The 12448-nt window shown below is 47.4% G+C and overlaps 4 protein-coding genes across 4 annotated transcripts; 2 read left to right on the top strand and 2 right to left on the bottom strand.

Moving 5' to 3' along the window:
- Positions 1 to 1140: 1140 nt before the first annotated feature.
- EDB93DRAFT_1056459 (uncharacterized protein) lies at positions 1141 to 1809 on the top strand (the record flags this gene model as incomplete). Its single annotated transcript, XM_041444762.1, has 1 exon — positions 1141 to 1809. A coding segment is annotated over one exon (669 nt), but the record flags the coding sequence as incomplete, so codon positions are not given.
- Positions 1810 to 3130: 1321 nt separating this feature from the next.
- EDB93DRAFT_1129735 (uncharacterized protein) lies at positions 3131 to 4144 on the top strand. The gene is made up of 2 exons (XM_041448894.1): positions 3131 to 3516; positions 3591 to 4144. The coding sequence occupies exons 1-2, from the start codon at positions 3402 to 3404 to the stop codon at positions 3776 to 3778; spliced, it is 303 nt and encodes a 100-aa protein (XP_041310411.1). The 5' UTR covers positions 3131 to 3401; the 3' UTR covers positions 3779 to 4144.
- Positions 4145 to 4237: 93 nt separating this feature from the next.
- On the bottom strand, positions 4238 to 5184 carry EDB93DRAFT_1129733 (uncharacterized protein). The gene is made up of 5 exons (XM_041448893.1): positions 5150 to 5184; positions 4750 to 5090; positions 4612 to 4689; positions 4492 to 4551; positions 4238 to 4436 (listed from the first exon to the last, which is right to left on the bottom strand). Exons 2-5 carry the CDS (start codon positions 4847 to 4849, stop codon positions 4390 to 4392), a joined length of 285 nt encoding a protein of 94 aa, XP_041310410.1. The 5' UTR covers positions 4850 to 5090; positions 5150 to 5184; the 3' UTR covers positions 4238 to 4389.
- Positions 5185 to 5759: 575 nt separating this feature from the next.
- Positions 5760 to 11312, bottom strand: EDB93DRAFT_1319838 (ABC-2 type transporter-domain-containing protein; the record flags this gene model as incomplete). The annotated part of the gene is made up of 20 exons (XM_041454890.1): positions 5760 to 6134; positions 6193 to 6449; positions 6501 to 6598; positions 6649 to 7013; positions 7067 to 7418; positions 7468 to 7632; positions 7682 to 7797; positions 7846 to 7960; positions 8011 to 8127; positions 8177 to 8280; positions 8334 to 8720; positions 8770 to 8985; positions 9043 to 9238; positions 9295 to 9516; positions 9568 to 9663; positions 9713 to 10022; positions 10071 to 10330; positions 10382 to 10811; positions 10859 to 11073; positions 11128 to 11312. 20 exons carry the CDS (start codon positions 11310 to 11312, stop codon positions 6021 to 6023), a joined length of 4320 nt encoding a protein of 1439 aa, XP_041310409.1. The 3' UTR covers positions 5760 to 6020.
- Between the last annotated feature and the right edge of the window lie 1136 nt (positions 11313 to 12448).

Below are 12448 nucleotides of genomic sequence, written 5' to 3'. Positions count from 1 at the left end.
TATCTGTCGAGTACTGATGATGCAGTACCCGTTGTTGAAACCTGTAGGCGCTTATCCACCAGAAATTATGGCAACAGGGTTTGAGTCGCTCACCTGTGAGACACACTAGTAAAAGTAGGTTTACCAATCACAACATTAATGTTTCAGTCGGGAATGGGCTTATCGCCTTCCTAGTGTCGGTCGAGAAATGTATTCGTACCAAATCATAAACCTCGAGTCATAATTTTATAATTAGCAATCATAAGCTAAGTCGAACAAGGAGTGCCACCGCATCAAATACCTTCAAATTAGGACATCGATCTGAGACATGCGACGCCACAGTACGAAATGGCGTAAAGTCGTTGAAAATACCAGTTTGTCTGAAAGCGCTGACGGCCCGCTATGAAATGATGAGATATCATAGGCATTGATCGAGTTCTCCCAGGACAAGTTTTGTTGCTATCCAAAGAACTTGAAGAGTGTCGGACCTCGGTGCATCATAAGCTATGTCACCTGAAGATATACGCATCGACAAGGTAGTGTCACAAGGCATTTAGTTGAATTAGTGAGGGACACGTTCAGCAAGATGGGTCATGTGCGTAGGTGTGCAGAGACAAAGTCATGGAAATGTCATAACATCCGTCGATATGAGACAAACATGAGTGATCGCGTTGGTCAATGCGACTCTAGTTGCGGAGAGCTTGTATAGATGATCGGACTCGTTCCACTCTATCGCGAGCAGATGATTAGTATCATATCCACACACTCAACCGTCTTGCTTTCCCATCGTATCGATTACGAAGGATTCAAGTCATTAAGACAGCATATCCCCATGCCACTGAAGACCACTGATGCTCCACCGTGCTGGACCATCTGTCAAAATTGGTAATCAAAGCGAGATGAACAAAGACACATGCCACTAAGCTTGCACACTGACCCATTATAGGCACTGTGGACGGTCGAATGCGCCAAAGCCGTCCACAGTACTCAGGATATAAATGCACCTCGCAGTGTCAATGGAGGTTACCACAAATCGCTCACTCTGCCCTGCGTCTTCTTCCTTGACTTCAATCTTGCAATAATATGGAAAACATGTCAATCCAAACAGACATGAAGCGCTCCGGTAGCGCTACTTTGATGTGTATCACCGACACTCGGTCACCCTCGCTCACAAACAGACTGACCCCCGCCGAGCGAAAGGCCTTCGCTAATTCAGATCACAAGGCTGCGAAGATCCTCGGTATTGCAGTCACACGCAATCACATGGACCAGGATGGGAGCCTTGCTAGAGTTTTGGCAGACCAAGAGGATCCTCGAGTTGGCGATAGCCTGGGAGAGATGATGGCTCATTTAGATGCAAAGCGTGCACGTAGCCGCAATCCAAGCGCTGTGACCGTTTTTAGGCCACGTAGGGGCCTGCCGACGGACTTGGTAAAGAAGAACAATAAGCGCAGAGTGGCTGGGGAGTATACGCAACGCGTGGTCTTGAAACCCTTGCGCTCCAACGGGACACCCGTCGAGAAAGGCGAAAAATTGCCGACTATCGTCAGCGACGACGGTGCATGTTCGTTCTTGGAGCCCGGTGAGATTGAAGAGACCGCGACATCTCTTGCGTGCTTGTCCTTGGAGCCTGGTGAGATTGAGGAGGCCGAAACATCTATTGCATGCAAATGTCTAGCGAAAAGTAATGAAGAAGAGGAAGATCTATTTGGCAATTCAAGATCTGGCTTTGTTTGGGACGTCGAAAATCCGTTTGCCACACCTCCCAATGCCGTACTTCAGCGATATTCCGAAATAATGCGACTTGGTGAAACAATTGGACCTTTAGATACTGCACCGGTGGCATGCCTCTGCTACACAACTAATTTTGAACCACCACTGGAAGAAATTCCGGCACTCCATCCCGACGACTCGTTTGACGACATACTTCGTCCGGCAGAACGAGCCTACCTGGATTTTTTGATTGCACAAGACGAAGCTGAGGAGCAGCCAATGGAGAGGAGAAGAGAAAGAAGGGCGGCAGTGCGGTCAAGAAACAAGATGTTGGATGTGTTGGGACTAGAGGCGCGAAAAGTTGTTGATGGGCAATCATAATGTTATGTAGCCAAATCTTGTTGAAATATATACGCTAGGGTGCCTGTAGACTTGTCACTTAATATGCAAGGTGCCGCCGGTTCCCGAGTACCTGGAAGGAACCGGCACCAGACGTCCAACTGAGCAGGAGTGTGTTCGGACATTGTTCTTCATACATTCTACTCGCTCGTTACTACAGTCTCCTTGCTCGTCTCTCATATTTTAGCCCACCCTCGCCAGCGTCAGAACCGAGCAAAAGCTCGGCTCACTGTTTGTGTGAGCTGGAGTCCGAGAACATTCTATATAGACTCTGGCTTCGGGCGAAGTTTACATAAACCCCGCTCTCCAACTTATAGCGCCCGCTCGTTTGTGGTGGGCGGTACTATCATATGTATCAACAAATTCTTAAATTTTGTCTCATTCCCGGGCCAATGGTACGCAGAAAACGAACAAAATGAATTTGAACTGCTATATACTATGCATGAAATGATTTAAACCATGATAGAGACAGGCGCGGGGGCATCGGGAAGCTCACATGAATGGGCGGGAAGTGTCGGGGCACCAGAGAGTCAAGACAATGGGTGTGCAAGAGTAGGGCACAAGGTCTGTGAGAGCTCATGTAAGATGGTACAAGAGCACGCACTCAAAGGAGCCCATTGTGGAAAAAGACGTAATAAACTGAGTGAGGGGCAGGCAGATGCTCAGGGGAGCAGTGGCATGTAACTTGAACAGGCACGACTCGAGAAGTTCCGAGTCGGGGAGGTGTCGGAAAGGTACAGCGTAAGTTAGTAAGTGTACTGTCCACTGGTGCAACAAAGCAGCAGAAGAGATGAAAACGTAATATAATGATAGGATGTACCGTGGCGAACAGGAGGAGTCATTCAGTGGAGCTGAGGAGCGGCAGGCGTCGGGTGATGAGTACCCCGGGGTACCGAAGCCCCTGGCAGAGAGGTCAGGGCCAGTTGATAGCTTCTGAAGCCCTTACCTACTCGGCAGGAAGTCACGTGACTTTTGGTGAATAAGTTAACCCTATATAGCCTAGCTAGAGTCCATCATACTAACACAGTCTAAAAAATATATTCGATCTCTCCACTTTATTACATCTGCCATTGATCAGGAAATCGTCTTACATTTCAACTTGGTGCTTGATCGGCAGCCGCGTCAGTAAGTAGTCCGCATCAAGTTCGAATGGAAGCCATCAAAATTCTTTGGGACACGGATCCGGACAGCCATAGCGTCATTTACGAAACAAAAATTAGCATATAAAGTGGCCTACGTATACACAGCAATCGCAATTTTAACGTTTCCTCAACCCTTCATCCCCTGCAGAATTATCGTCCTAGAGCAGAATGCGTACTTCAGCTCTCCTTACACTCTTTTTCAGCTTCTTCTTCACCATCCAATTGGCCTTTTCGATGCCTTTATCAGCACCAACCTGGGCTTATGCATCCGGTGGTACCCGTGGTGAGTTTTTGTTTTTAAACATGGTTTGATTCATGGCGCTAACATCTTCATTTTTTTCACTTATGATCTGCAAGACATCATCGATTTACAGAACAAGCGCATCATGGACTTTGTAACTGGCCCTGTTGGTATACTCCTCAGGACGCTAGGCAGGCCAGCCTTGCGTGAAATGCAATTGGAAATCGATGACTATTGTTCCAAATTCCCGTGTCCCACGAAAAGTGAGTGTCGACAAGTCTTGGGAATGGTGCAGAGCTCATAAACAATCGTACTCAGGAGGGACATCCGAAATTTAATATTTATACCAGACTCGGACAGCAAGCTGTCCTTCCGACTTTGCAAGACTTTCAATTGTATACCCCTCAGATTGTTGTACACCTGGCAGGCATGCTATGTGTCAGTCCATTTGTTGTCATCCCTGACATTCCATGTTATTTGCAAGTATATAACTTATCATGTATGTAACCCTGTAGAAGCTTGTTTTACTTACCTCGAATAACTCACTCGCGGTGTAGCACGACAAACTGCTACGATTCTTTGTTGCACACTTTATGTAAATCTATTTAATGTTCAATGGCAGGCCTTACATTATTTACCTTGATGGAAACGAACACTTGATTGTCTTTTACTTTTCCTCGCTGTCAGCTTGAGGATCTGAGCTAAATCATGCGTCCCGATTGCGAGTAAGAGATGTTTTGCACACATAGACTGAAGCTCAAACACGCAATGCATGTACTGAATGACGATATATAGTTCGAAGGCCTTGTAAGGCCATAGCAGCACCTACTTGCAGCTATGTCTGCTTTTACCTAACAAATCCATGACAGCAGCCTGAAATCTGGCGTTTTACAACTCGTCAGTCGTCATTTACTACTACCTCAAGACACTTATGGTAGCATTGTTCAAAACGTTATTGACACCTGGATGAAATACCATTAATTTATAGCCACCAGCTTGACCAAAGACGGTGCTCACCAATGACAACGCCAAGCAAGCTGTCGTCACCGCGCTTTTGACTGAGGAGATCGGCACTATCTACAACGTCGCCTAAGAAAAAGTCAGCTAGGAGGGACGCCAAAATGGATCAATGCTTACTAGTGTCAACGTCGACTCTAACCATCAAGTCATCACGTCGATCCAAAGCATCCACAGTAACGTCGTCGATTACTGGATCTGGATTACATCCATCAGTTAGAAAACGGGCAGAAGAGATTGAACACTCGATGAACTTACATACGCTCACATCATGATCACGCTTTGTAGGTGATGCAGCGGCGGCACGGGCAACGATGCTAAGGATGCAAGCGAGTATAGTGAAGGAGTAGAACAACATGGCAGCTGTGGCAGCAGCAAATGATACAGAAGATCAATGGTCATACCAGTTATCTTTTATACCTAGGCCGGGAGTGTAGAAACGGGCATCGGCGAGTAAGACGGCCCCGACCGAAGATCAGAAAGGACGCACGGACAGTTACAAGTGCTCGAACGATCACCGACGCAGTGAAGAATCCCCGAGGTCCGACAAAATTAGGAGTTACCTATAGTAGAACTCTCGGTTTGCCAGGCTCAAGGATCTCACGTAGTGGTAAAACTGTCAGTCAAAGAGCATCCTATATCGTGTCAACGGACTCACAAAAATGTATCAATCTTTTCTTGATGTAAGACTCTGCAAGTTATTCAAACCCTAAACATCGATGGAGTGATCGATAACTTCCTCCGATGTGGTGCGCATTTACATGTAGTAAGCCGCGGCCTTCTGGTGGAAAGGTAATGGTAAGTTTACTTTCGGTAAAACCATCGAAGGGATTTGGACGTGTCCAGTAGTATATTGCGCTCCAAAAGTGCTGCGTGTCTTCTGGTAAGGCATGAGCACAAGCAGAGAAAACTTTAGCTTGCGTTTTCGCACACAACCGAGAGTCCAGAGATCCAAAAGCGCAATGGAAAGTATTGCAAAAACTAGCGATGGTAGCTGTCTGACCATCCTCGATCAAACGGTTAGCCTGAGGGAGTGCCATATGACACAGCTGCTAATGCCACGATTCATCGTAACGTTCCCCGAGGCATCTGATATCATCGTGCTTCACGTCAACGCGTCGTGGAGAACTGCAACATGCAGGTCCTGATGTTGGATCTGGACGCTTGAATGGTGCTACACTATTACTGAGGCCGCCGATTTCTGCTGGTTACATGTATGAGCGGCCCGGTGCTACGTGAACAGGTCGATGGCCAAGTTCAAGACATGGTAATGCCAATAATTGATAAGCCATTGAATCTACTAATTGTCATTATCACCCTAAAGAATGTAGCTCGAGGAAAGGACATGACTAATAATGCATAATGTCTGATCTGAGTACATACTTATTTAAATAAGCATATCTATATCAATATCCTGGCGGTATCGACTGAGCGGGGCAGAATCGAATGCGTCGTGATACGAGCGTCTACTAGTGTACAAAAATTTGACTCGGGTCGTATGAGCGCATGTGAGGAGTATACTCTAATATTCATGATTTGCGATTTACTTGCAATATGCCACGAGATAACTTCTGCTTAAGAGAAGTAAACACGCTGACACTGCGAATGCGCATGAAATACGTGAACCAGAAAACCGCAATCATCTGCACAGGGTACATCAACATCAGCATCAGATCTCAGCAACATCCAGCAGTGACTCACGTTAAATGCAGCAAATGCGAAGATAATGCCCAGATTGCGCCAGTGATCACTGTATGTAATGTTGAACCTCGAGTACATATACTCGTCAGTGGTCTTGTAAGGACAGTACTGGCAACCCTCTGCAGCTCCGGGGTTTGTGAGGTAGCCACCAGCGAATTTGATGAATGGGTCCATGTACTCGCTGCAGGTCTGACCCATCGGTGGGTTGACGGAGACTAGTTCCGTGGAGGAGCAGATAACAGCTTGACCGCCAACAGCTAGGGGGACTAATATGAGTACGATTATTCAGCAAGGACTCATTCACAAACCTTGACCGAGGAGGCCCTGAATGATGTACGTGAAAGGAGAGGCCCTGTACATCCATTTCCACCAATTCAGCTCGAAGAACGGCTGGATGACGCCATCACTGGTAGATTGTTAGCATGCCGAACTGGCGTGATTCAAAGTGTGTCTCACAAGATCAACATAAAGATAACGAGAGTCGTGAAGTATATGGATGCAACTGGAGCGGTTGGTGCCATGGACGCAATACCATGTCCAAGCGTGGTATAGTAGATCGGGAAGGCGACGGAGAGAACGAGCAGCGTGTAACCTGCCCGGCTTGCGGGGAATCCAACGGTCCAGTACCAGCAGAAAAAGAACATCGCTGAGCTTGTCATGTTCCAAGGAAGCTCAGCGACAAGCTGGGATATGACGAGAGCAGTCCAATGATACATTCTAGTGGGACGTTCACGTATCTCGTACACTGTGCGAATGTCGATGTAGACGGCCATGATCTGATGGACGAGGGGAACACAGAGCACAAGTGAGAGGAAGACTGACTAAAGAGGAGTAAGAATGTGATCAAACGAAGAATCTGGATTGATATACTTACGAATAGCTTATTTTGGGTGCCTTGCAACGAGTCATTTGCTCGAAAGAATGTAAAGCCTACAAGGAGACCACCAGCGATATTGAGCACAAATTTAGCGCGAATATACGTAGGATTGCGCCAGTATGCTTGGAAATTTCTGTGGGTAAGCATAACAAACTGATGCAACCATGATGTGGCGAAGACAGAGTACTGGTCGCTAAGCTGCCGTTGATGAGAACGACCCTGTTGATGCAAATCGTTGATATGTTCTTGAAGTTGCGCTGCTTCTGGTGAGTGCTTCCAGACATCGTACCAATCAGTTGTAGAGACTGCAGTTGCTCCAGCACCTATTACGTCAAGCATGTATTCCGCCCTTCAATTCCCTGGTAAGCACAAGACTCGTATGATTGCATCTTACTTACGGATTGTCGTCAGATTTGCAACGTGGAGCACCATTACGCTCAAAGTAGTTCAACATGGTCGACGAGTTCTCGCCAATGTCACCAAAGTAGACTGTCTGTCCACCCTTGCGAAGGAGGAGCAATCTGTCAAAGACCTGGAAGAGCTCCGCCGAAGGTTGATGAATTCTAGCACAACTCATGAGCATCGAAAAACCTATGTCAAAATTGCACTCACGTGCAGAGAATGGCCTGGCCGTGGTCGGCAAGCTCACGAAGTACATTTACGATAGCCCAGGCAGATTGCGAGTCAAGCCCAGACGTAGGCTCATCCAAGAAGAGTAGCAGTTTGGGCTGTTAATCTCTCAGCACAACTACAGCTGGAAGAGGTTGCGTTCAAACCTTGGCAGCGAGCTCCACTGCAATGGTGGTGCGTTTACGGTACTGAACCTCGAGAGAGCCAACAATAGCGTCAGCATACTCCTCTAGACCACACATTTGAAGGCACTTGTCAACGCTGCAGTGGAAAGTTAGACGAGAGTGAATCATGACCAAAATCGTACGCACTATGCTTCCTTCTCAGCGAGAGGAACTGATTGTGGCTGGCGAAGATTAGCAGAGAAAAGGAGCGCTTCACGAACAGTCGCCTCGGGAAGGTGGGTGTCGAGTTGTTGGCAGTAACCACTAAACGTGACAGTAAGGTAAGATCGGATGAAATTAAGGCGATACTTACGTCTGAGCTTGGAAGTCTATGGGCAGCGGCTGTCCACCAAAGAATCGCTCGCCAGTTATTAAACCAATACCGGCGCGTTGTGCAAGAACATTCAAGAGCGTCGTCTACAAGCATTCAAGTAAATGGCATGCGCGACTGGTATCATAGGAAGATATACCTTGCCAGCCCCAGATTCGCCCATTAATGCAGTGAGCTTTCCAGGGGAAACGAAGCCTGTGACATCGTCGAGAAGGCGTTTCATCCCTCCTTCGATGGGGATATCGTATTGCACGTGCTGCCACGTGAAGAGGTCCTGAACCTTCTCGGGATCGACGGAAGTCGAGGGGTGTGCTGCCCCGGAGAGGGATTTGGAATTAGAATGCAACTCTAGATCTGTCTTTTCTGCCCTTTCCTCGTCAAAGACCTTGGAATTCCCATCGACAGCACAAGATCCCTGCTTGAAGAGAACGACAGCACTGTCTACAGTAGACAGTATATTGAATTCTGTGGCGATTAGGAAAATGACCAAGAACCCAATGTAGAAGGCGCAGAGGACAGCAAAATTCTGCGGTGGTGTTATAAGCCATCTGTGAAGTATAGAGTGACGACCTTACCCTCCAAAGTTGACTATACCAAACGTCAAACGTCAATCCAATATAGAGGTTGCCATCAACGAGAAGCTGTCCGGGTTGCGATCCGACAGTTGCGCAGACCTGGTTTGCAAGTGAAGCATTCTCGTACCCAAAACCCTGTGGGACAAGAGTGGAACAAACTCCGTTGAGTGTATGGAACTCGTTCACGACAAGTCCACCGAACGACCACCACAATGGCTAAGACAGCAATATTGATATTGAGCGGAAGAATGTATCGCACAAGGTATGACGTACATTCAACCACATGATCCACTTTAAGCCCTTTGGAGCAGTTGGCCGAGGAACTGTGTACCCACCATAGAGCGATATTAAGAGAATGAAAATACCGCTAAGAGCTAGGGCGCTAGGACGAGTTTTAGAACATGTAGCAATAGCTCTAAAGAATGATTTCATGGTTTGTGACATTGTGAACACAAAAAGGTAAAAAATGCTGTTGTGCAGCATGGTGAGTATCAAAGCGGAGAACAAACGGCTTGAATAACTTACAAAAACTGCGAGGCGGAACGTTGCAACCCGACCAAGAAGTAGAGTATTACAGCGAACACAAGTTGGACGATCAAAGCGACCGGAATATCGACCATAGTGTGCGCGAGACTCTGAATGAAAGGATAATATAACGCAGCTTTCTGGTGACGATGCACGATCGGACGCTGGAAAAAAAGCGATGGGACTTCTGCTACAGACGTAATAGCACTGAAGAAGAGGGAGCTGAAAGACTCGTGAGGCACAACATATATGAAGACTGGTGAAGATAGTTACAAGAACATAACACCTTCACGGGAGAAAAAGGCCGAGGTGTCACTTGGAATCTGCAGAAAGACGGTGCCCATAATTATCGCTTGAAAGACTTGAGAACTGTCACCTAGTTGTTACTAAGGGTTGTCAAGCAACAAATACCACCTACGCCAGTCGTATAAAGAACTCGAACTTATCACCGATAATGATCTGCACACTGCGCTTCATGACTGCTTTGACTTGCTGGAGGATAGAAGTCATATACACGCTAGATGTGTTGCCATGTTCAGCGGCCACGCTGGCCAAATACGCTTGCTTGTGTTCGTGATTTCCGACCCATTGCTCGCGGCGCCGTTCAGTAGCTTCATGGTTCTGACGACCTAAGTCAGAAGCCATGAAATAGCTAGCTAGTTCCTCCGCCGTCCGCGGGACAGAGCTCTCATATCCAGAGCGGATTTTCCTTCCGTGTGGGTCCGTAACTGATAATGATGATTAGAAGACAATATAAGAAAGTCGCAATGTCCTACCTGCAACCAGAAAGTCGGGAGTAGTCTGTCTGTTTTGTGGTTCGAAGCCCATACCAATAAAGTAATCTTTCGCCGACTTTGCTGGACCAAAATAGGCCATCTTCCCTTCCGCGATGACACAAACCTTATCAAACAGCTCGTATAATGGCTCGCCTGCTTGGTAGAGGGAGACAATCGTAGTTGTGCGTTTGGCGTCTGTGAGGGAACGCAAGGCGCTAACAAACTCAAGGGCAGTCGAGGAGTCTAGTCCACGAGTAGAACTGAATGGGGAAAAAGTGAGAAGCATGGCACCTTGGATGATAACAACTTACTTATCCCATGCACCAAGTGAGCCTGCAGAGCCTAAAGTTTCTGCGATAGAAATGCGCTTTCTCTCGCCACCGGAAACACCTTGAATCTGAGCATTACCAACCAGAGTGTGTTTCGAACGATAGAGGCCAAGGACTTTCATGAACATCGTGGTGGTATCCTCAACGTAATCGTCGCGCGTCTGGTTAGGAAGACGAGTTGCAGGAGTACGGTTTCTAACAGCAAAAGAGAGCGTCTGGTCGACGGTCAGCGTCGGGAAGTGGATATCGTCCTCCGGGCAGTATGTGATATCGCCACGGAAGGAGTCGTATATCTCCTCGGAGGTGAATGAATCATAGAAGATTTGACCCTCGACAGCATGATACTCCCCACGTTGGTTAGCGAGTGTCTTGAGGAAAGTCGAGCACCCTGCGCCGGGACGGCCGAGGACCACTGTACGGAAGGTCAAGACAGGAGGTCGAGGAAAAGCCTGTGCTTACACAGCATTTCGCCGGGAGTGACCACACCCTCGAATCCGGACAAGATGTCTCTAATCGAAGGATGGCGAATTCCCCTTAGCTTGGCCAAAAGCGTCGAGGGTTGGAAAGGCGAGCCCACGGTGGGCTGGAGGGAGGTGCGAGAACCTGCACCAACGACACGCAAATCCTCAAACATGACACCAAGTTGGCGGTCCTTTATTCCTTCATCTTGACGACTGAAGAAGAGACAATGAGATATTAGATTAGACAATGAAATGATCATATAAAACACTCGCTGTTTCATGAGGTCATTGAGTGCCTGCTTGAAGTCAAAGGACTGTTCATTTTTTCCGGAGGATATGTCTGACGCATTCTCAAGGAATGAGAGAGTAGATTTTGGCTGGTCTGGCTCTAAAGGAAGAATTGGAGTGGTAGGCGGGGAGTCAATAGGTGGACCAGGCTCGTGAGAAGCCATAGCAAAATCGTACCCAAGGAAGACCGCAGAAGGGAGAACTTCTAGGGGAAAGGGTTATGAAATATAAGGGGGAACGTTGCTCGGTTCGGCATAGACATAACCTGAAATGAGCAAGCTTGATCAAAAGATTTATATAGCACTGGTTACATGTGCCGCAAGCAGCCTTTCAGGCCAACTGGGAGATACGTGGAGTCGATAGCTGTGGTTGTGTTGAAGTTCCGGTCATGACCTTGCAGCAACCTGTTAATATTGCTGTGGGACAATTCGCAAGTGAGGTGTTGCCTTTGCGTCAACTACGTGACACTCTTGATCGGATCCGAGTCCTCTGTTCTCTACCATTCTCCTCCGGAACGGATAAGTCGGTAGGAGCGATGCCAAACCTCACTAGTTTGCCAATTGGGACACCATCAAAGATGGATTTTCCCCGCACAAATCGCAGCCTGAGCCAACCATTCTTAGTACGGACATATTCGTTCTTTCATACTAGGGTTCCGAGGTCCTCACCGTGGCCGATTCTTCTAGGTTTGTTCCTGAGGCGGTAAACACCATATAGAATCATTTGATGCATGACTAGGCCTTGGTAGTACAGCCTACTACCGCTTATCAAGATACTGTCCAATCGTCATTTGCCTGCCTGAACAGTCGATGAATACAAGGGAGACGTCGAACCCGCACATGCATTTTGCTTTCGTCATAGCGTCTACCTTCGACCAGTCCTGCTCGAAATTATCCTTCATTCTGAGTTTGGCGCCCCGGTCACGTTCGACTGTTACCAGCCCTGAATCCTTTTCATTTCGATTTATTAAATTCTGATTGCGAACACTATTCCCACACCCTGCCTTCGAAACTAGAAGCAAGCTTTGTACATTACACCGCCAACTGCCGAAAACCACTTGTAGAGCCCCAAAGTGGGTACTATAGTTTACTCACTATCTCTGAAATTTGGTTTCGTTAAGAGGTGTCTGTGGGGAGGTGCAAAACCTTACTCGATCTAAAGGTTGCCTTCTTCAGTTGACTCCGCTAGTCGCGGTTGAGGTCAGTATCCATTTCGTATGTACTATGTATATAACTAATACTATCTGCAGACATTGTTGCTGCAAGAATAGTACTGGCAGAACCTGACATGTGCAGGGTTT

Source organism: Suillus bovinus (assembly GCF_016758785.1).
Source record: "Suillus bovinus strain UH-Sbo-P2 chromosome Unknown EDB93scaffold_11, whole genome shotgun sequence".
Classification (NCBI taxonomy): domain Eukaryota; kingdom Fungi; phylum Basidiomycota; class Agaricomycetes; order Boletales; family Suillaceae; genus Suillus; species Suillus bovinus.
This window is presented reverse-complemented; position numbering and strand designations above follow the sequence as displayed.

Coding starts and splice junctions, on each gene's coding strand:
- EDB93DRAFT_1129735 (XM_041448894.1), top strand. CDS start 3,402: ATGCGTACTTCAGCTCTCCTTACACTCTTTTTCAGCTTCTTCTTCACC. Junction 3,517..3,590: donor TGCATCCGGTGGTACCCGTG/GTGAGTTTTTGT, acceptor ATGATCTGCAAG/ACATCATCGATTTACAGAAC.
- EDB93DRAFT_1129733 (XM_041448893.1), bottom strand. CDS start 4,849: ATGTTGTTCTACTCCTTCACTATACTCGCTTGCATCCTTAGCATCGTT. Junction 4,690..4,749: donor TGATCATGATGTGAGCGTAT/GTAAGTTCATCG, acceptor GATGTAATCCAG/ATCCAGTAATCGACGACGTT. Junction 4,552..4,611: donor TAGAGTCGACGTTGACACTA/GTAAGCATTGAT, acceptor GCGACGTTGTAG/ATAGTGCCGATCTCCTCAGT.